This window comes from Sarcophilus harrisii, chromosome 3 (assembly GCF_902635505.1).
Source record: "Sarcophilus harrisii chromosome 3, mSarHar1.11, whole genome shotgun sequence".
NCBI lineage: Eukaryota > Metazoa > Chordata > Mammalia > Dasyuromorphia > Dasyuridae > Sarcophilus > Sarcophilus harrisii.
The window spans coordinates 530,567,556-530,588,189 of record NC_045428.1 but is presented as its reverse complement, the minus strand read 5'-3'; the positions used below and the strand labels follow the sequence as shown (position 1 = coordinate 530,588,189).

The window sequence follows — 20,634 nt, the reverse complement described above, 5'->3', positions numbered from 1 at the left end:
CTTACTAAGGAACTCTGGATTAGGAAAGGGTCTATGGTCAGGTCTCAATTATCTGCACCAATGGAAAGCAGTGGGAGCAGATAATTTCACAAAATTCTTTGGCTCTGGTTTAGGAGCCCAACTGAGAGGTGGTTTTCTCTTCCTGAGTCGGATTTTCTCCACTACTATTAACATGACCTGTGTACTCTAAATAATACATTGCTAGCCAGCAGGCTGGGCTGGCAGTATGGGGAAACCAGTCCAAATTTAATAAGCATACCATGGGATAATGTACCAAGTAGAGAAGCTACAAGCTGATACCTGAGAGTTGGTATTTGTTAGGGAAAGAGATTCTGCAATGTATCAGATGTCAGTCCTTCTGGCCTTCTGTTTACCACTGACATTTCCTAGATAAGAGGTAAATGTTGAAACATAAACTATCAGTGTCTGAAAAGACCTTAAAGAACATCTAGTCTACATCTCATTTTAGAGAGGCTTCAGAAAGAAGGGGTTTGCTCCAGGTCCAACAGCGAGTCGGCAGGACAACCCAAATTTGAACTCAAGGCTCCCTGCCTACAGGCCTTTTCTCCTGCTGGGTCATGTCAAGTCACAAGGAATGGCTCGTCAGCCAAGACATGACTTTTACAACTTTCTATGACCCTCAGAGGCAGGGGCTGTGGCAGGTTGGTGAGGTCAGAGCTGGCCGTCGGCCCCCCACAAGTGCTGAGCCCCAGGCCTGTGTGTGGTCATGTTCTGGGAGCCCACAGTCTGGCTCTGGATATGGGACACAGACCCAGATCAGAGGATGAGAAGTACAGCCCAGAGCCTGCTTTCAAATGTGTATGAGAAGGCGGGGAACTGCTGTGGATGGTCAGGAGGGAGGAGAGAAGGCTCCCTAACACAGGTGCAACTTGAAGGATAAAAGAAGATGATGATGATAATAATAACTGACATGGTACAGCCTTCTAAGATTCACAAAGCCCTTCTTGGCATCCTTTCATTTGAATCTGAAAGTCCCAAGAAACTTGTTTTGAGGCCTGGCTGCTCCAAGCCTCTGGGTCCCTGGTCCTGTAAGTATCAGAATTCCCCTTCGAACCTTTGGCTCAGCCCGCCTCTGTCCTGTGCTCTTCTCCCTGCCCTGATCCCACTAGGTGAGAGGTTTGAATGCACAAAGATGGGGACAGTGGGAGGGAAGCTGTCAGGAGGGATTTGGAGAGACGAGACAAGAATTCAGTCCACTCCCTTCCCTCGCTCACCCTCAGGGTGAGCCTCTCAGCAGGAGAGAGGGATCAGCTTGCCCAGGGACAAAGGTGGCCAGTGTCCGGTGCAGGCCTTGAATTGTTTCTCTGACTCCAGATTTTGGACAAGAGGGTAGTATACAGGGGATGGGAAAGAAGGGAACACGGTCCTGACCGGTCAGCAGCTTGAAAGCACTCTGTCCCTTGGCCAAACTGGTCCAGAGGATTATTGCTTCCTCTTGGAAGGCGGCTGGGGGGGAGGAGGGATGGTCTCCAGGCCGTGAGGGGAGCCTCTAAGGACACCTCCAGCATGCAGCCCTGGGGTGGGTCTGAGAGGAAGCACGCCCCCAACTGGGAGGCAGCTTGTCACAAGGCCCAGAGCCACAGGGCAGGACTCGGGTCCTCAGTCACTCAGTCAGTGGGCAACGGTGGAGCTCTCAATCTATCCGAAGGGCTGTTTTCCATTGTGTTTAACTCAGTCAGAATGCCGGAGCTTCTAGGTACTTCTCTGCAGGTGTAGTCTGAGCTCCTCCTAACAGAAGAGGGCCTCCTCTCCTGATCACAGAGGAGGTGGCCTGGGAGTTGAAATAGCAGCTGTGGTTCTCTGCAGAGCAACCAGTCTCCACATGGATAACTGGGGGCTGGCCACATTGGGGTCTGCATATTATCAAGGGGGACATGCCCTCTGCTTTCTGTGGGTCACACAGCTATCTGGAAAGGAGTTGGGGGTAAATTCTCCTGAGGCTGGGCAAGGGTGAAATGTTCCCCTTGGGCATTCCTTTCCATAATACTCTGTTCTGGTCAAACTGGACGACTATTTTCTGAATGAAACTCGGATTCCCTTTACTTACACTGCTCCTGATGCCTGACACACCCTTCTTTCCTCTATCTGCTGAATTCCTCCCCAGTGACATTTGAAATGTCACCTCTTCTAGGAAGTCTTCCTCAATTCTCCCCCCTCACAAATGGTAATGGTACATCTTCTGAACTCCATAAAAGGTCCATGCATGTGAAAACCTGAACACTAACATTGTGGATTACAGTTCTGTCTGCTGGCATCTGAAACCCTCTGTAGCCTCCCTAGCACTCTGCCCTCCGGTGCTTCCCAGACCATTCCTAGTGTGGACATTTCTTTCACCAAAAAAAGGCCCACACCTAGTGGGTGGTCTTCAGCCATACCCTGGTGTGAGCCTCTCATGGGAGCTCTGAGACTTTCTTACTGGCATAGACTGTGAGGTCCACAAAGGCAGGGCCAGAGATTTAACTGAAACTTCCTATTTCTCTTATTACCTGATCACAGGGCTCTCTATAAGGCAGGCACTTAATCCACTTGGGCTGAATTGGAATGATTTGATCCGGATAGTTCTGGGGGATTGGGCTGGATCCTGTTCTTTCCCTCACCCATCTTCAGTACCACCCCAGGGGAGGAGACAGGGCTGGTTAAAGGCAGTGGGTATGTGTGTGCGTGTGTGTGGCTACCCTCTTGCCCTTGGCCACAGCTGTTTCAATCAAGTGCAGGCCTCCCTGTTGCCGCCCCCCCCCCCCCCCCCCCCCCCCCCCCCCCCCCCCCCCCCCCCCCCCTTCCGTCCCTGTTAGCTCCTTCTTCCATCTCTGGTTTGGTTTACCTATCCCTGATGATCCCAAGAAAAGGAAGACAAGTGGGTGTTCTTCGTCGTACCAGCCATTCTCCTTCCTCCGGATCGCTGCAGTCAAACACACAGAAAAGGGGGTAAGCAGGGAGGCAGATAAATCAATGACACAGAAGCCGGGATGATTATCACTAAGTATACAATATGTTTTACTGTTCCGTGCCCACTCAAAGTCCTCACTACCATTAGTGCTGCCTAATTTGATTAGCCAGCAAGGCCCCCAGAGACACCTAATCAGGTTAGCATGGATTTGGAAAGCTGCCCAGAGCAGATTTCGGATAAAGTTTTCCAGGATGAGCACTCAACGTTGCCAGGGAAACTGAAAGGCGGGTGGACGATGAATGAAGGCAAGGGGTGGAGGTGGAGGTGGAGGGGGATGCCTGGGAGGGGCAGGAGCAATTCAGCTGGGGCACAAGGGAGAATTTGAGGAGCTTACAGCCCAGGTTCTTTACCGCATAGCTGTGTGAAAAATTCATGGGATGATGAAATCTGAAAGGAACCTTCTAGGTTCGTCTAGTCCAATCCCCTCGTTTTTATAGTTGGGGAAATTGAGGCTCAGAGAGGAGAAATGTCTTGCCTAAGATCACCTTGACAATAAGGAGTAAAATTGGGATTCAAATTCATGTTCTCCTTCTACTACTACAGCATACCACCTTCTTGGTGGTGGCAGAGAAGCTTTGTTCACACCAGGACTCATCTCTCTGAGATGAGAAGAGAGGAGTGTGGTAGGGAGAGAGGCTGGTGGAACAAGCAAAACCAATGACAGCATTTAGGGAGTGCTGAAGGCCTTTTCTTGTTTATGGCCCTTAAGAAAGTTGTGGAAACTCAGTGTTGGAAGAAACCTTTAAAGGTTACTTAGTCAAGTCTCTTTGCCAGCATTGGAATTTCTCCTAAAGAAATCTTGACAGTATTACAAGATTACAGAGACCTTGGAGACCACTAGGCCTGGAGTTTTAACTTGGGGTCTGTGGACTCACAGAGCACATAAATATATTTCAGGAGGCTCAGTGAACCTGGGTAAGGAAGAAAAAAATGACACGTTTATTTCACTACAATTGGTTTTGTTTAAAATCCTGTGAATTTTACTGAATGCATTTTAAGACATTCTGAGAAGTTTCCCTAGAATGTTAAAGAGGAAAATGATGTAAAAAGGGGTTAACAATGTCCAATCTCTTGTAATCCTGCAGACTAATTAGAATCTGGCTCTTTGGTCCTAAACTACACTAAACATCTGGCCTATGCTTGAATACTAGAGAAAGGGCTTTACATATTTTATTTGATCTTTCAGAGATGGGAAATTCAATACCTCATGAGGTAGCAAGCTGCCATATCAAAGAGATTAGCCATTCTATTTTTGGCCCCAAAGAACATGAGTTCAAGAAGCAGAGTGGCTAGAATCAGAGCTATGCAAAAGTGGAATTGTCTCAGATGGTCCCACATTACTCAAATGTTGGCCATTTATAGAAAATGTGCCTTCTAAAATCTGGAAGTAAAGATCATATTCTAGATGTACCCTTCTAATCCTGGAAGCCAGCAAACATAGCCCCCAATCTTTCTCTTCCATGAGATAAATAACCCCAGCATCCTTCAAACAATTTTCCCACAAGATGATTTCTAATCTCCTCCCTTTTAATCAACCTTCCTTGGATAACTTGACATTCTAAGAGGAGACAAAAACATGGCCAAAAATTTATCAATGAAGGGGGAAGCCTTAGGGTGGGGCCAATGAATGATGCTCACTGGGTTTTGAGTGAAGGAAAACACAGGAAACCACACAATCATGGCATCTGCCCTGAGCACTGCCAATGTCCCAGGCTGAGCTTAGAGGACAAGAGAAATCAGGAGATAAAGGAATCCTAGATGGGAAATAACTAGAGAAAATGATGGGCCCTGAATAATCAATATATATTTGGGATAAAAAAAAAAATCAATGTCATTTACAGGGTGGAGAACTGTGTCTTTATCTTTGTATTCATTCAATCAACAAACGGTTATTAAGACATTACAATATGCACAAGTCTTTAGAGCTTATCATGGCTGTTTGTACTCAGAGTAAGATATAACAATAATAACGATTTTTTTTAAAATAAGGAATTAGATGGGCATCTATTCATGTGAAAAAGATATGAAGGTTTAACGTATAACTGGTACAGTTGATAATATGGTCCAGTAAGGAAGACTCGGGTTTGAATTTTGCTTCAGATGTATAGCAGTTATTACTTAACTTTTGCCTCACTTTAAAATGAGAATAATAATGATAGCACCTATTTCCTACAATCATTGTTAAGTTGACATGAGACTTTATTTGTAAAGGAAACAAATACTTGTTTCCTTTTTTGCTTTCTACACTACTAAGTATGTGAAAGTGGGATCTTTTAATACTTTAAGGATCTACAATTTATGTTGGTGCCCTTTGATCTATGTAGATGATACTTCTGCTTCAACATTCTTGTCTTCGAGATAGTTTAGAGATTTCTGAAGACAAAACAGTCGCCTGATGGCCTATAATTTAGTGTCTTCTCATTTCGCTGAGCTTGTCCTTAGGTGAAGGGTCAGTAGGTACAGAGTAGAATGAGTGGTGCAGTAGAAAGCAATTAGAACCCAGCTCAGTGACTTACTAGCTATGGGACCTCAGAGAAGGTCTCAGTTTTCTTATCTGTAATGTGAGGAGTCGGATGATGATCTCCAAGGCCCTTCCAATCTCAGATCATCAGATCATCAGGATGTGGCTCCTGCTGGCTGTGTTAAGGACACTACAGAAGCTAGGGAGATCATACTTTGTTTGAAGCTACTGTTCCTTCCTTCTGAATGCTGCTCTGAAGGAGCTTTTTAAAATTCCAGACAGAATCCACTGAACAGTCAATGCCACTGAATTGGAGAGCTTGGTTTGACTGGAGCCTTGTGTGAAACCAGTGAAATGTCAACCTTTAAGCAATTACAACCAGGGTACTTCTAATGAGGTCTGAGGAAAAAAAAATTGCTGGGTAGATAGAGGCTGACAATGAAAAACAGGGGGAAAGGGAGACTGGGCGAGGGCATAATCTAGTACCTGGGGAAGAGAGCAGTAAAGTTATCTGGCTTGCTTGTGACATGACTTCTTCGGGAGAAAAGCCCTCTCACATCCAAGCCTTTGGGAGACTTAGAGCTTGGCTGGAGGGTAGAAGAAATACATTTTATAGAAGAAAATGATTCCACCTGTGACACATTTTTATATCATCAATCATGGAATCTAAGAGTCGAAAAGGATGATGAGGGTGGTGGCAGTCTCTCTCCTGACAAATGGTAATCCAGACTCTGCTTGAAGCCATCCAGGTAAGGGAACTGTTGTGGTGGTGGTTCGATTGTTTATCAGTCATGTCCAACTTTGTCCCATTTGGGGTTTTCTTGGCAGAGATGCTGAAGTGGTTTGCCATTCCTTCCCCCAGATGACTTTACAGATGAGGAAACAGAGACAAACAGATAAAGTGACTTACCCAGGGTCACATGCCCAGTAAGTGTTTGAGGCTGAATTTGAACACATGAAAATGAATCTTTCTAACCTCTGACCTGGAGCTATACCCGCTGCACCAAAAAGCTGACCTTGGGGGAATTCTCTTGTCAGGAAACTCAATGAAGTTTGGGAGAGCTGCTGGCAAGTTTTTCCAGAGAGAGTGTTGAAATCTGTTTCTCTGCATTTCCAATCTATATTTTTTGTTCTGGCCTTTAGGAATAAGAAGACAAGTTTACTCTTTCTCCTCCTCCTCTTCCTCTTAAAATCCCTTCAAATACTTTAAGGCAGCTCTCTTTGACTCTCAACTGTCACTCTTTTCTTCAGTAGGAAATGCCTTCAATTTTAGATAGCCCAGCTTTACAAGTGCTCCAGCTTTTGTACTTAGCAAAGGGATAGCTGTGGTCTAGCTGAGGCCATTGGGACTCCTTAAGGATCTAAAGGTTCCTTGCTTTTATCTAGCTGTTATAGAAAGCCACTTAGGCTTTTGTGTGCTGTATTCTGTAATGTTCTTTTTCTTTTCTAAAATATGATGGTTCTCTGTGGAGCAGGTTTCTTGGGGAGGTTTTCTGGAAGCAGCCTTAGTTTCAGTTCCAAATAATAATCACTTCAAATACAGCCAGGAGTTAAAATCCAATCTTTTATTCTCTTCCAAAATAGCCCAGTTAGCTTTCTTTGATTTTGAGAGCTCTCGTTGCTAGTCTTTTGCCAGCTTCTGCCTCTAGCTTAACTCCGACTCCTGGCAATCTTCCAAACTCACTGACTCAGCTCCTTTTTATGCTCTTTTAGAGGTATAAACTCAAAGGTTGACTCCTCCTCCGAGAGTGGGATTATGGGAGGTGTGAATCTCATACTGAATTCTGACCTGTGAATCTCCCAAACTTGTGAACTAATGTGTGTGAGCTAATGTGTGCACTCTCAAATGTGCAAACCCAAGCACACAAGCATTGCTTCCATCAATTCCAGTAAGTCAACACTTTGTTTCAAGTTCTGACCCATAATAGTATTCCGAGAGGGATGAATTCTTGGGGAATCCTGGACTAGATGATCCCCCTCAATAACAAGATTCTGTTCTGCCAGCCATTTGCTGTCTCAGTTGGTGTTCATAGACACTGAGGAAAAAGATGATGTTTTTTCTCCTCCAATCTTGTTGGGAAGGGTGAATTGAACAAGGCAGAAGCAGACAGGGTCATCTCCTCCCCAAACACACCAAGCTCATTTCTGTCTTCACTCAGGTTCTTTCTCCCACTGGAAATTCCTTCCATCTTCTCTACCTGTACTGACCAGGAATAAGTTCAAATCTCACACTGTCCAGGTTTCCCCCCAACTCTTCTAGCTCATATGAATCCTTCTTTACTGGAGTCTCTACAGACCTTAATTGTCTATATATCTTTTAGTCCTGAATTATGGATACATATTAAAAAAAAAATTAACCATTCAACTTTTATGCTTCTTGTTTCCTCTACCAGGCTGTGTAGGCAGCACTTAGTTGGGTTTGCTCTTCTTAAGGAGCACACTCCCTCACAGCAGTGCTAGGAAATCTTCCCTAAGTCGGATCATACCAGGTTCACTAAGTCCTGTTCCAAGGACCACATATAAGAAGGGGCCTTGCTGAGTCAGATTGAAAGTTAATAGACTGGGAATGGAGCTGGCAACCATCCCTTTAGGAACAAAGAATACTGAACCTCAAGAGCAGGAAATTTAGGAAAGGCATAATGCATGCCTTAAAAAAATCCGAAGGGGAAAAAAACTCACAAGGAAGAGGAAAATTTGGCCCTTGAAGACAAAACTGAAAATACAGGAAATCAGACTGATTGTGGTTTAATACATGGAAATTTTTCCCAGTAGTTGGAGCTGTTTGAAAATGAAATGGCTTGCTCAGGAAGTCTGTAGTTAAATTACAGATAGAATTCACATTTGGAATGGGGCTGAGCTAGATGAACTCTGATGTTCCTTTCAACATTGCAAGTGGGGAAGAAGTGGGGCTCAGCAGCTGAATTCTGAAGGGAAAGGTATGGGATGGCCCCTCCCCCTAACAGGGTCCTACATCCCAGATGTGGGAAGAAGAGGGTTCTTTCCTGTAGGTCTGCCATTCAGGGGGTGGCTCTGCCTAACTTTAGGAAGGCTGAGGTGGTCTGGGTCCCTGGCAGCTTGGTTCTTGCCTTATTTTCTCCATCTGTAACACCATAACGGTGTGCTGGAGTCTTCCAGAGGCCCCTCAGCTGGGGATTGCACTGATAAATTCACTGTATTACTTTGCACAAATCAATACCCCAGCACTTATCAGGGGTTGATGTGACCAAAATTGGTTTCAGCCAATTTGTGAGTGTAATAAATGTCCGTTTATCAAATCAATTCATTCAGCAGCGCTTCGCTGGCTGCCCATCTTCATGGCACCCATAGGGTTGCCAAGCTTTAGGCCCACCCATGCTTGGTGCATTTCTAGATGTCCATGAAAGCCCCAGGAGAGCCATAGTGAAGGAATTGAGCCATTCCTGAGAAGTTGAAGTAGAAGCTTGGCTCTTCAGCCATCCCATGCTGCCACTGAAGTTCCCAGACAGCTCCAGAAGGCCCTAACCCATGACCCCCTTCAGTGTAGGAGAGCAGAAGAACGATGGGACACAAAAATCAAGGCTGGTTTTAGGGAGGGAAGAGGAAGGGGGTTCCCTGCTGGGAACATTAAGGCTTGCCTAGCCTCAGTTTGTTCATTTTACAGATTGGAAATCTGAGGCTCAGAAAGGAGAGGTGCCTTGCCTGGGGGGGGGGGGTCACACAATTAGTAAGCAGGTGAAGCGAGATGAGAACTAGATCTTCTGACTTGAACTCCAGGGGTTTTTCCTCTAGGCCACACTGCTCCAGAAGAGGAGACCTGGTGTGGAGCAGACAGGACACAAGCAGGCGAGGAAGTATTCCTATCTGCTGCCAAACTTGCCCATCTTTTAAGGTCTCTCTTCATTAGGAAGCCTTCTTGAAGCTCTGCCATTCCCAATGAGCTCCGGAGCTCCCCTTCCTCTGGCCCCTCATGGCCTCAGAGTATAACTTATCCCACTGAGGCTTGATGAAGCAGCTGCCTATTTGGTTTTCTCACTATATCCTAGGGAAGAGCTCCATCTCTCCAATGAGGCTATGAATGCCTCAGACAGGGCCAGGCCAGCTCCTCCTTATAAGTCACTTTTGGCTTATGTTCCCCAAGGTTAGAGCTGTGATATTCCTTCCCTTCTCCCCACTTCGCATATGAACTACTGGGGCTGGTCCTCTTCTCAGGGTCCTATCCACAGGACATGATCAGTATAGATTTGCTAATCTGACCCTGGATATGCCTTCTAAAAATTTCCCTGTATTCCCTGACTTTAAAACAAGGACAAGCCTACAGTTCTTTTAGAGATCTGAGAACAATCCCAGTGCTCTCAGACTGTGGGGAAAGGAATATTCCTGACTTCCTTAGCCCTCTTTTCTGACCTTTATCTCACGCCACCTAAGTAATGCCTCCTTCCTATTCCTAACAGCAAACCTAGTTTGTGTCAAAGGCCGCTAGAAAGCTGACACTGGATTGTGCTTCTTCTGCTTAGTCCCAGAAGGCAAAATTAGGGGAATTGTGTGGAAGTTACAGAGAGGCACGTTTAAGTTTGTCCTAAATAACAATGCATTTTGGAGATATCCAGATGTGGCTCTGGAAGTCCAGGGTTCTCCTTCAATGGGGTCTCATTAAGAAGATACTAGAAGACAAAAACTTGTCAAAAACTGAGAGATGATATGATTCTGGGACTTGTAACTGTTGTGGTGGTCTCAGGGGTGAATCCTTCGAATTACGGATACTTTGGGGATCTGTGATTATGCTGGTGAAGACCTTCCATCTTTCTATGTGGACATTAAGTCCAAAAGTTGCTATGTCTGAAAAGTTAAGCATACATGGCCAACTTAAGGGTGAGACTCTCAAAATTACATAAAACTAGATTTTGGATGAGACCTCTAAAACATAGGCCATAAAATATCCACAGGATAAAGGAAGGTCAGAGAAATTTTGGACCTAATAGAAGAAATTAAGCCTATTTTCATATAAAAAGGGAAAAAAAAAGTTGGAAAGACTGAGATGTTGCTGCACCTGACACTGAAATTCTCTTCCTTCAGCTGTTCCCTCCACGTCTCCCTAGACTCCATATCTCAGTACTGATTGAAAGTCTCCTCTTCTCTTTAGAGAAAGAAACTCTGAGGCTAGGAATCTAAAATGAGGGGTTCACAAGGAACTCTTTGCACCTTTCTGTCTCTTTGCCTTTGGATCTTAGAAAAGGAACCCACTCTAAGTCTGGCAGACCATGACAGCACAAACCTAGCATTCCAGACTAGAGGGATCGTGAGGGCAAAGTAAAGACTAGGATTCCCTGGGCCCTGGTCTGGCTGGTCTCCACAAATTAAGGGCTCTAAAGTGTACCTTCCCTACCAGTCAAAGGCCCCAGGCTCTCCTCATCCATCACCATTTGTAAGCAAGAAAAGAATCCCTTCTGTTCATGTGGGGAGGAGGGGAAAGGGCAAGTCTTTGTCTCCGAGGACAGTTCCTTTTCTCTACAAATTTATTTCATTTTCTGGGTTAGATACTCTCAGTCTTGCCCAATCTGCTGCCCCTCCCAACTGTACGATGTGTCTCCCTAGACTGGGGATTGGTAGACTTGGTATATAGCTATAGTTCTGTTCTTGTTAACTAGGAGGCTGAAAAAAAATCGGAGACCAGATTATACAAGAATCTGTTGAAGGAATTGGGTTTTCTGACTTCCAAGTCCAATGATCTTTCCATTATATCCAATTATTTCTTAGTTGTAAGGGCATGAGAGGTAGAGAAAATGGCCTTAGGAGAAATAAGAGGAAGGAGATGGGTGGGGTCTATGAAGCTTCATGAAGTAGTAATTTCTAAACAAGGCCCATGAGTATGGGCAGGCAGAAATGATATCAGCAGATGAGAGGAGACAAATTAGTCCAACTAGTATGAAACCTAAGATGGGAAATAAATGTGAGATAAGATGTGGAGGAGGCAAATTGTGGCAGGTGCTAAGTAACATATCTGAGAATTCACACTTAACAGGCACTAGGGAGCCGCACTTTGATCAGACCAGTGTGATGGGAAGATGATTTACACAGCACAGTGAAAAATGGACATCCTGAAGGCAGGAAGGCCAATTAGGAGGGGGCTATCACAATAAGTTGGTCAATAGAAATGAGATCCTGAATAGGGTGGTTGCATTGGGAGTGCTGTAGAGGGGCAGGATACAAAAGAGGTTGAAGAGCAAGAGCAAGATAAAACAAATGACTGGACATGTGGTGAACAAAACTGAATTCATCACCTTCCTTCCACACCCTAAGCCTGCTCTCCGTCCTCTCTTGGATGTCTTTATTTTCATGGCTGGCATCAGTGTCTGCCCAGAATCTCATCTTTGGCTCTCCTTCCTCCCCCCCCTCCCACAATTATGGGACAAAAAGACTCCAAGTTTGGTGAGTCATACAACTAGCAAATGTCAGAAACAGGATTTGAACCCAGGTATTCCCTGACTCCAAGCCCAGTGGTCTTTTTTCCCATTACACTGCGCTACCTTCTAAATTCTGGGGAGTGTGTTCAAGCAAAGACGACAGGAAAGTAGCAGTCATAGAGAGAAAGGAGGATCATGAAGATAAAATGTTACACACGAAATGGGGGAAGAGAGGATTCCGAAGGAGGGAGATGGGTCAATGGAACCCAAAGCTGCAGAAGAGTCTAAGGAGAGGTTAAGTCATCAGCTTTAAATCAAATATATATCAGGGTGCTGAAGGAACTAACTGGCAAATGTGCCTGATGAGTTACAGTGTGCTTTCTTTGAAAGATCACAGAAAATGTGAGAAAATGGGATAGGAAGATTCTAACACATATTAAAGAAAAGGGTTCAGAGCATTTACAAAAAGATATGGGAGTCACCTAAGAGTTAGCATGGACTCAAAATAGGTCATGACAGATTTAAGTGTCTTTCCTTTTTTTGATTAAGTATAGATGTGAGGAATGCAGTAAATGTGATGTGCTTGACAGGGTCTTTGGGAAGACATGGTTACTTATTGAGAAGTCAGAGTACATTGTAGTAGACTCAGTTGAATGACTGGATCCAAAGAGTGGTCAACAGGACCAATCCCTGGTCTCAGTAGTAAGCATCAGGAATCTGGCCTGAGGATAATGACATGGATGAAGACACAGAGGAAAGAATGGTCAAATGTGCAAATGAAAAAGAGCCAAAAGAGTCACCTTGTTGTCTTGTACACCTAGAGCTCATTTGGAGAACTATGTTCAGTTATATTTATCATATTTCAGGAAGGATTCACTGATAAGCTAGAAAATGTCCAGAGAAGGGCACTGGGCAGTGGGGAGATAGAAAACAAAGAAACAAAATTTGTCTTCAAGTATCTGAAAGACTGTCATGTGACAGGATAGTTTACCTCTCAGACCTGTGGAAGGGGAAGGTCTTTATGACCAAAGCAGAACTAGAGATCATTACTGATCACAAAATAGAAAATTTCGATTATACCAAACTGAAAAGTTTTTGTACAAACAAAACTAATGCAGACAAGATTAGAAGGGAAGCAATAAACTGGGAAAATATTTTTACAGTCAAAGGTTCTGATAAAGGCCTCATTTCCAAAATATATAGAGAATTAACTCTAATTTATAAAAAATCAAGCCATTCTCCAATTGAAAAATGGTCAAAGGATATGAACAGACAATTCTCAGATGAAGAAATTGAAACAATTTCTAGTCATATGAAAAGATGCTCCAAGTCATTATTAATCAGAGAAATGCAAATTAAGACAACTCTAAGATACCACTACACACCTGTCAGATTGGCTAATGACAGGAAAAAATAATGATGATTGTTGGAGGGGATGCGGGAAAACTGGGACATTGATGCATTGTTGGTGGAGTTGTGAACGAATCCAACCATTTTGGAGAGTAGTTTGGAACTATGCTCAAAAAGTTATCAAACTGTGCATACCCTTTGATCCAGCAGTGTTACTACTGGGATTATATCCCAAAGAGATTATAAAGAAGGGAAAGGGACCTGTATGTGCACGAATGTTTGTGGCAGCCCTTTTTGTAGTGGCTAGAAACTGGAAACTGAATGGATGTCCATCAGTTGGAGAATGGCTGAATAAATTGTGGTATATGAAAATTATGGAATATTACTGTTCTGTAAGAAATGACCAACAGGATGATTTCAGAAAGGCCTGGAGAGACTTACACGAACTGATGCTGAGTGAAATGAGCAGGACCAGGAGATCATTATATACTTCAACAACAATACTAGATGATGACCAGTTCTGATGGATCAGGCCATCCTCAGCAACGAGATCAACCAAATCATTTCTAATGGAGCAGTAATGAACTGAACTAGCTATACCCAGAAAAAGAACTCTGGGAGATGACTAAAAACCATTACATTGAATTCCCAATCCCTATATTTATGCACACCTGCATTTTTGATTTCCTTCACAAGCTAATTGTACAATAATTCAGAGTCTGATTCTTTTTGTACAGCAAAATAATGTTTTGGTCATGTATACTTATTGTGTATCTAAGTTATATTTTAATATATTTAACATCTACTGGTCATCCTGCCATCTAGGGGAGGGGGTGGGGGGGGTAAGAGGTGAAAAATTGGAACAAGAGGTTTGGCAATTGTTAATGCTGTAAAGTTACCCATGTATAAATCCTGTAAATAAAAGGCTATTAAATTAAAAAAAAAAAAAAAAAAAGACTGTCATGTGAAAGATGGATAAACCTGGTTTTGTTAGGTTTAAAATGGCAGAATGAGGAGCACTGGGTGGAAGTCACCAAGAAAAATCACCATAAGGAAAAATTCTCTGACAATGACAGCTCTTCCAAAAGTGGATGTATTGCTTTAGGAGGTAGCATGTTCCCATTATTGGAGCTCTGTAATCAGGGATGGGGGTAGCCATTTGTCAGAGATGTTTGGGGAGGGGGAATGGAGAGAGGGAGAGAAATAAAAAATCACTTATAAGGATTCATAAGTGTCATTACTATGTGCAAAAAGCAGAATTTATCTTTAAGTGAGACACTTTGAAGAAGGGAGCAATATCAACTATGGTCTTGCAATATGGTGTGTGATTGGTGGGTCATCAGCTGGCAAAACTCAGGGGGCTGAATGAGGTGGGTGAGATTTTCCTAAGTCTGTTTTTGCATATCTTGGTCAGTCACTACTCTTTAGTTTTAATGTGCCTCTTTAGATTGGCTTTTTTCTTCAGGATTAAAAGCTAATAATCCCTTATATGCAATTGGCCTTTTATAAAGGGCTTTCTCATCTATTATCTCAATTGCTCCTCACAACACCCTTGTGAGACAGGAACTATTAACTTTTTATAAGACATTTTATAAAAAATGGGGAAATTGAGGCCTAGACAAGGTTAAGTGGATTGATCGAGGGCACATAAACAGCAGCACAGTGAGATGTTGAACTCATGTCTACTGGACTTGAGTTAAGAGGAGCTTCTTTGGGACTTGGCTGCTTGAGACTGAGGGCCCTTAGTGGGTCTGGGGACAACTGTCAATCAGGATCCTGGATTCTCTCAGGCTACATACTCTGTCCCCTATGCCAAGAAATGAGATGACTTAAAAAAAAAAAGAGGCAGTGTCGAATGAGAAATGCAGGTCTGTTCCCCTGCCTTTCCACAGGCTTCCCGATGCCTCACTTATCTTGTTAGCTTGAGACACGGGCAAGGGAGGAAGGTCAAAGGAGAGTGGGCAGATTGCTGGCTAAAGGACCTTGAGGAAGCCCAAGAGGAAATATTACGGTGGCAGGTATGTCCTGATCTGTGTGGACATAAAAGGCCGATAGGAGATGTTTTATTAAATCTCTGGTAGGGTCATTTGTCTCTCCTTTCCAGGGCCCCTCCCTCTTCCTTTTCTCCAACCAGAAGCGGCCCAGCAAAGAGAGAGCAAAAAGTCTGTTCCTTCTGTGTCCAGCCCAGGAGGCTGGGCAGGCCCATCCTGGGGCGGTAGGGTGGCAGGCTGACTGGGCCGGCGTGCTGGCATAGTGACATATCACCTGCTACTTACTCCCCAGTGTCATTTTGGATCAGTTTTCCCCTCTCCTGCCTGTTTCTGTAAAATATCCCTGCAAGGTCTAAATCCTATGACCTATATGGTAACTGGCCCTGCTAGGAACTCTGTCAAGGAGAGACAATTGGGGTGGTTTCTGCCTAGAAGGGGAGGGACACTGCCTGGTTTGGAGATTCTAGGCTGCCTTCAATGAAAGCAGTGGCCAACCTCCTGACCTTGGGCTAACGGCACACTCTGGGTCAGTTCCTTTTGTCTCTGGACACAGGCTGGTCCCCTGGCCCTGGTGATTAGGACCCTTGTTCCCTGATGAACTGGGGATAATAGAGGGTCAGGCTGGGGCGGCCTGCCTTCTTTTTTCAATTAAATCTTTAATTGCTTTCTGGAAGGTGACAAACTTTCCTCTGGAGGCCCCAGAGGGAAGGACACAATTTTGGCCTGATGGCCCTTTTTATCACCCAGGCTTGGCGGCTAGATTGGAAATTTACAGCCTGATAGCTTGGGTAACCCAGAGTGTGGAGGCAGAGACTGGGGCTACATTTAGGGAGTAGGACTGGCCTTGTGAATGAGGAGAACCAGGAGGTTCCAGCAGGACCACCCAGTGCCCTTCTCACTTCTGATCAAACTGAAATGTTACAATTTTCCCCCCTCCTATCTCGATTCACAGCCTTGGGTTAGACCCCTAAAAAAGTAGGACACATGGTCTTTTGAAAGAGTGTGTAGACATTTGCCCTTGTTACCCAGAGTTGGAAGGAAAGTAAGGGTGTTTTAAAAACACTTTAAGGTTCTCAATTTGGAGTCAGAAAGCCTAAATTCTAGTCCTAGCTATAAGACTTTGGGCCACCTCACCTCAGCCTTAGTTTTCCCATACGTAAAATGGAGATAATACTCAAATTATCTTAGGAAAGGCAATGCAGCATAATGGAAAGAGCACTGGACATGGAGTCAGGAGGTACCAGTTTGAACCCAGTTCCAATATTTCCTTGCTGTATGACCTTGGATAAAGTCACATAGCAATGATGTAAATGCACTTTACATTCATTCTCTCTTCTAAACTTCAGAGATTACATCTCTGGTTCCACAGATGCTACAGGTGTGAGGCAGGATCTGACTTTTCTTGCCTCTAGGTTCAGTCCATCTCAAAGGGGATAGAGCTCAACGGCTGGGGCAACAGAGAGAATGTACAGGCAGAGAGCTGTGTGGCGAGGCCCAGGTAAGCAGGTGCCGTGGTTGCTGGCGGTGGCCATGTGACTTTGGTGCTTGTGCCTTACCAGAGATATTCCAGATGACATAATGGGATCCTGGAGAGAGCACTAACCCAGCAGCCAGAAGGGTCTAGCCCCATTTTGCAGTAATAGTAATTTTACTATTGTGTGACTTTGGAGAAATCTTTGGATTGGATAATTTGTAAGGTTCTTTTGAGCTCTAATGCTTTACAAAACAGATTCACAGCACTTTTCTTCAGTTCAGTTGATAGGATACTCAGAACGAATGGATTTTTACATGCAGTTCTGCTTGTTCTACCTCTCAACAGACTGGATTGAATCTACTTTCTAAAGGCACCCTCAGGGGCAGAAGGTTCGGTATCATTGGGCAATTATTTGCTCTATGAGTATTCAGAAATCATTGCTCCTTTTTAACGGCCAGTCTGACCCCCAGTCACCTCTCCACTCTCAGGAGGAAACTGGGATGGTTGCACCCCACCCTTACACCAGGAATGTCAGCAGCCGGACAGCCAGGGGCACTGCATAATGCTCACCTGCTCCCACCGTGGCAATGGCGCTCTCCTGGCCAATGATGTGCTCCTTTAGCCGCTGCTCAAGAGGGAAACGACGACGTTCCTCAGCCTCGCGCTTCCGTTGCTTCTCCTGAAACTGGCAGAAAAAAAAGGACAGACAGCGTGGAATGTGACAGTATCTTTCACATCCTGGGTCACCCTACCCTAGCCCACACGCCTCCCAGGGGACAGGTTCTACATTTTTCTTCCTTGGACAAAATGAATGCCCATAGCTGGCTTCAGAGGAAAAGCCCCCTTATTTCATTTGAAACAGAAGTAATTGGGCTAGGGAGCTTGGCAATCTGGGGCAGGGAACTGAGGAACAGAAAAGGATTGGAAGCCAGACTCTACTCCTAGAGAAACCACAAAGCAGTCACGGGCAGAGAGTACTTGAAGGTGAGGATAGCCTTTCTCAGAGGCAGACTCAGCCCATGGACTCACTATGGCCCAAATCCAATTCACTCATTCTATAGAGACCCCGGAACAGAGGAAGGCATGGCCACATTCCTGGGATCCTAGCAGTCTAGCTCTAAGATGGGGAGGTGAGAATGACACATGGGAAATCATTAGAAAACAATTACTCTTACTGCAGGGTATAGACCCTAAGCAAATCTAAGACAGAAAGGTCCCAAACTATCAAAATATTCACCAGCAATGCCTTTGTGGTGGCAACAACCTGGAAACGAAGCTAGTATCCATCAACTGGAGAAGAGTTTAACAAGTTCTGGTAAATGAATATAGTGGAACACTTCTGCACCATAAGAAACTATGAAAAAGAAGATTTCAGAGAAACATGGGGAGACTAGTATGAACTGATACTGAACAAAGAAAGAAAAATCAAAACAATATACATAGAATTACATGACACCAAAAGGCAGTGGAGCTCAGGGGAAATGTAGCCCTCTTCTCTGGAGTGAGGTAGGGGCTATGGGTACAGAATGCTGGATATGCTGTCAAATTCTCCTGGATCACAGATTTCAAGCAGAGAGAGATATAGTAGGTCTAAGCCCAAAGAATAAGTGGCAGAGCTAAGACTCAAGAGCCAGCATTCACTATAGCAATTGTTGGCAAGAATACATGCCTCTCAGATTGCCTTGTTTTTATTCCAAAAGATGGTTTAAGGTGGCTATGAAAGAAATTACTATGCTGCAAAAAAAGGTTCAATAAAGCTTTAAAAAATATGACTGTGCTCAATGATGTGGCCCAGACTTAAAACAGACCCTGAGTGGTGGAAGGCAGTGACCTCAGAGCCAAATTGCAAAAAGTGGGCAGAATAGAGAAGGAAAGAGCCCTTTCTTAGTGAATTAATTTTGTCCCTGTGTCCAATTAGCAGTAGACTGTGAACTCAGAACCACAAACTTACAGATAAGAGAGTAGCTAGCCTAATTTTCAACCCTTGAACCCTCTCTAAGCCTCTCTTGCAAGAGAACATTCAGTTCTGACTGGCCAACTGAAGTGACTAGGAGCTGAGACTCTTCGATTCTTCTGAGACTGAGTCCAAATTTGTCTTTCTAAAAAAACACCTACACTACTTTCTGAGGTATGCTCAACCCCACTCCCTACCCACCCCGACTCCTGCTCCTCCTGCTTTGTTGTATGTGCTCTGAGGGTTCCCTCCTGGGTGTGGGGATCCTCTGCCTACCAAACCCAGGTCCTGTCAAAAAAGTCATGGTTGCAGACTGCTCTTATGGGCAGAGTGGATAAAAAATATCAGCCACTCTGGCAGCGTTTTCCTGAGATGGTAGTGACCCTGACAGAAGTTAAAAACAATAAATAGCAAACAATCCAATTTTGGCTGTTGCTATCAGTCTGTAACTGAAAGCTCCCATCAGTCCCCATGTTTCATATGGAGCAATAACTCGGCTGCCGATCCCAGTGGAACGATGCTTGCGGGATGGAATCTAGCGTGTCATTGTATGGCTCCCTCAGGCGTGGCATACATCACTGAGCTCTGACTCTGCCATCCATATTTCTAGAGCTTCCTCTAGTCACCCAGGCATAAATGAGGCCCTAGGTTTGGTGCCATGTGAAGTGTTTTCCTCTGGGAAGAACACAGTCTTTTGCAGGCACAACTTAAGCCACTTCCTACATGAGGATGTCATGTAATAAGGAAGAAGTCCCTTAAAGGATTGGGAAAGGCAAGAATCTCTTAGGTCATGGAAAATTAGAGCTGGAAAGGACCTTAAATTTTATCTAGTCCAACTTCTGTCTTGTACAGATGGGGAAACAGACTTATGGTAATGAAATGACTTGCTTGGGGTGTCAAGATGGGATTTGAATCCAGACCTTCTGACAGCCTTTCTAGGGTTCTCCTCACTCTACTCTACCCCTTTCAGATTCTCCCTCATTAGGCTCAATCCAAATAAGACATAGCTTGTATGGCCTTAGAATGCAAATTCCTTTTTCTTCCCCTCCCTCCCCCCCCCATCCCCAGCAAAAGTTAAGTGACTTGCCCAGGGCCACACAGCTAGGAAGTGTTAAGTGTCTGAGACCAGATTTGAACTTGGGTACTCCTGACTTCAGGGCTAGTGCTCTATCCAATGTGCCATCTAGCTGCCCCTAGAATTCAATTTTTAAAGGAACAGTCTGTCTGGTTTCTCCCTTCCCTACTCTCTTTTCTCCAGCCTGGAAGATCCTTCTTCTTCCTTATGCAGCTTTAGCATCACCTTTTGGTAGACACCTTTCCTGAATCCTCTGATGGCCAACCCCCCCCCCCCCCCCCCCTCAACTTACTGCATTTTAATTCCCTTCCTATTTACTCTTTTAGACGTACATGTATGTCTTCCCTGTTTGAGCGCAAGAGCCTTTCTAGGAGGCATAGTTTCTTTCCTTGTCTTTCTATCCCAGTGCTTAGCAGTGACCAGTGATTGTATTCTGAGTGCTGAACAGCCTTTGCCCTGTATATAGAAGACACTTAATAAACACTTGCTGAATTGTTGCATTGAATTTGGCAGAAGGAAATGCCTTTATGGATATTCAGGTTAATTCAGTTCAAATCAGCACAAAGGTTAAGTACTTATTACACCCACAAGACTTATTAAGTACCCCTTACCCAGAGGCCAGATCCTTGGTTTTGAAATCAGGCAAAAATGTGGGTTCAAGTCTTGCCTCTAACACAGGCAAGTTATATATCTCTGGGGAAGTCCTTTCACTTCTCAGTGCCCCAAGCACTAAGTTTTATGCTGCAAAACTGACATAGATCTGCCCTGGCAGAGGAAATTTCATCATGGAAGCTTCATCCACTGATGAAATTACAGGCTGAATTTAAGATGTTGGTGGGCCTTCCAGAAGGCAGCTGGCAGCATGGGACCAGAGTTCAGGAGAGACACAAGGGCTGGATACGTAGATCTGATAATTGTATAGAGACATAACCTTGTGTGTGTGTGTGTGTGTGTGTATGTATGTGTGTGTGTGTGAGAGAG

General features: G+C 44.4%; 1 protein-coding gene across 4 annotated transcripts in view; it reads right to left on the bottom strand.

Moving 5' to 3' along the window:
• The window catches only part of CLPB (caseinolytic mitochondrial matrix peptidase chaperone subunit B), a 176,184-nt gene that overhangs the window by 21,090 nt on the left and 134,460 nt on the right, over nucleotides 1-20,634 (bottom strand). For all 4 annotated transcript variants that reach the window (XM_031962000.1, XM_031961997.1, XM_031961998.1 and 1 more), the window contains 2 exons: nucleotides 17,195-17,309; nucleotides 2,843-2,920 (listed from right to left, as the gene is read on the bottom strand). In XM_031962000.1, coding sequence (XP_031817860.1) covers nucleotides 2,843-2,920; nucleotides 17,195-17,309 — 193 coding nt within the window. The remainder of the gene's footprint in view (nucleotides 1-2,842; nucleotides 2,921-17,194; nucleotides 17,310-20,634) is intronic.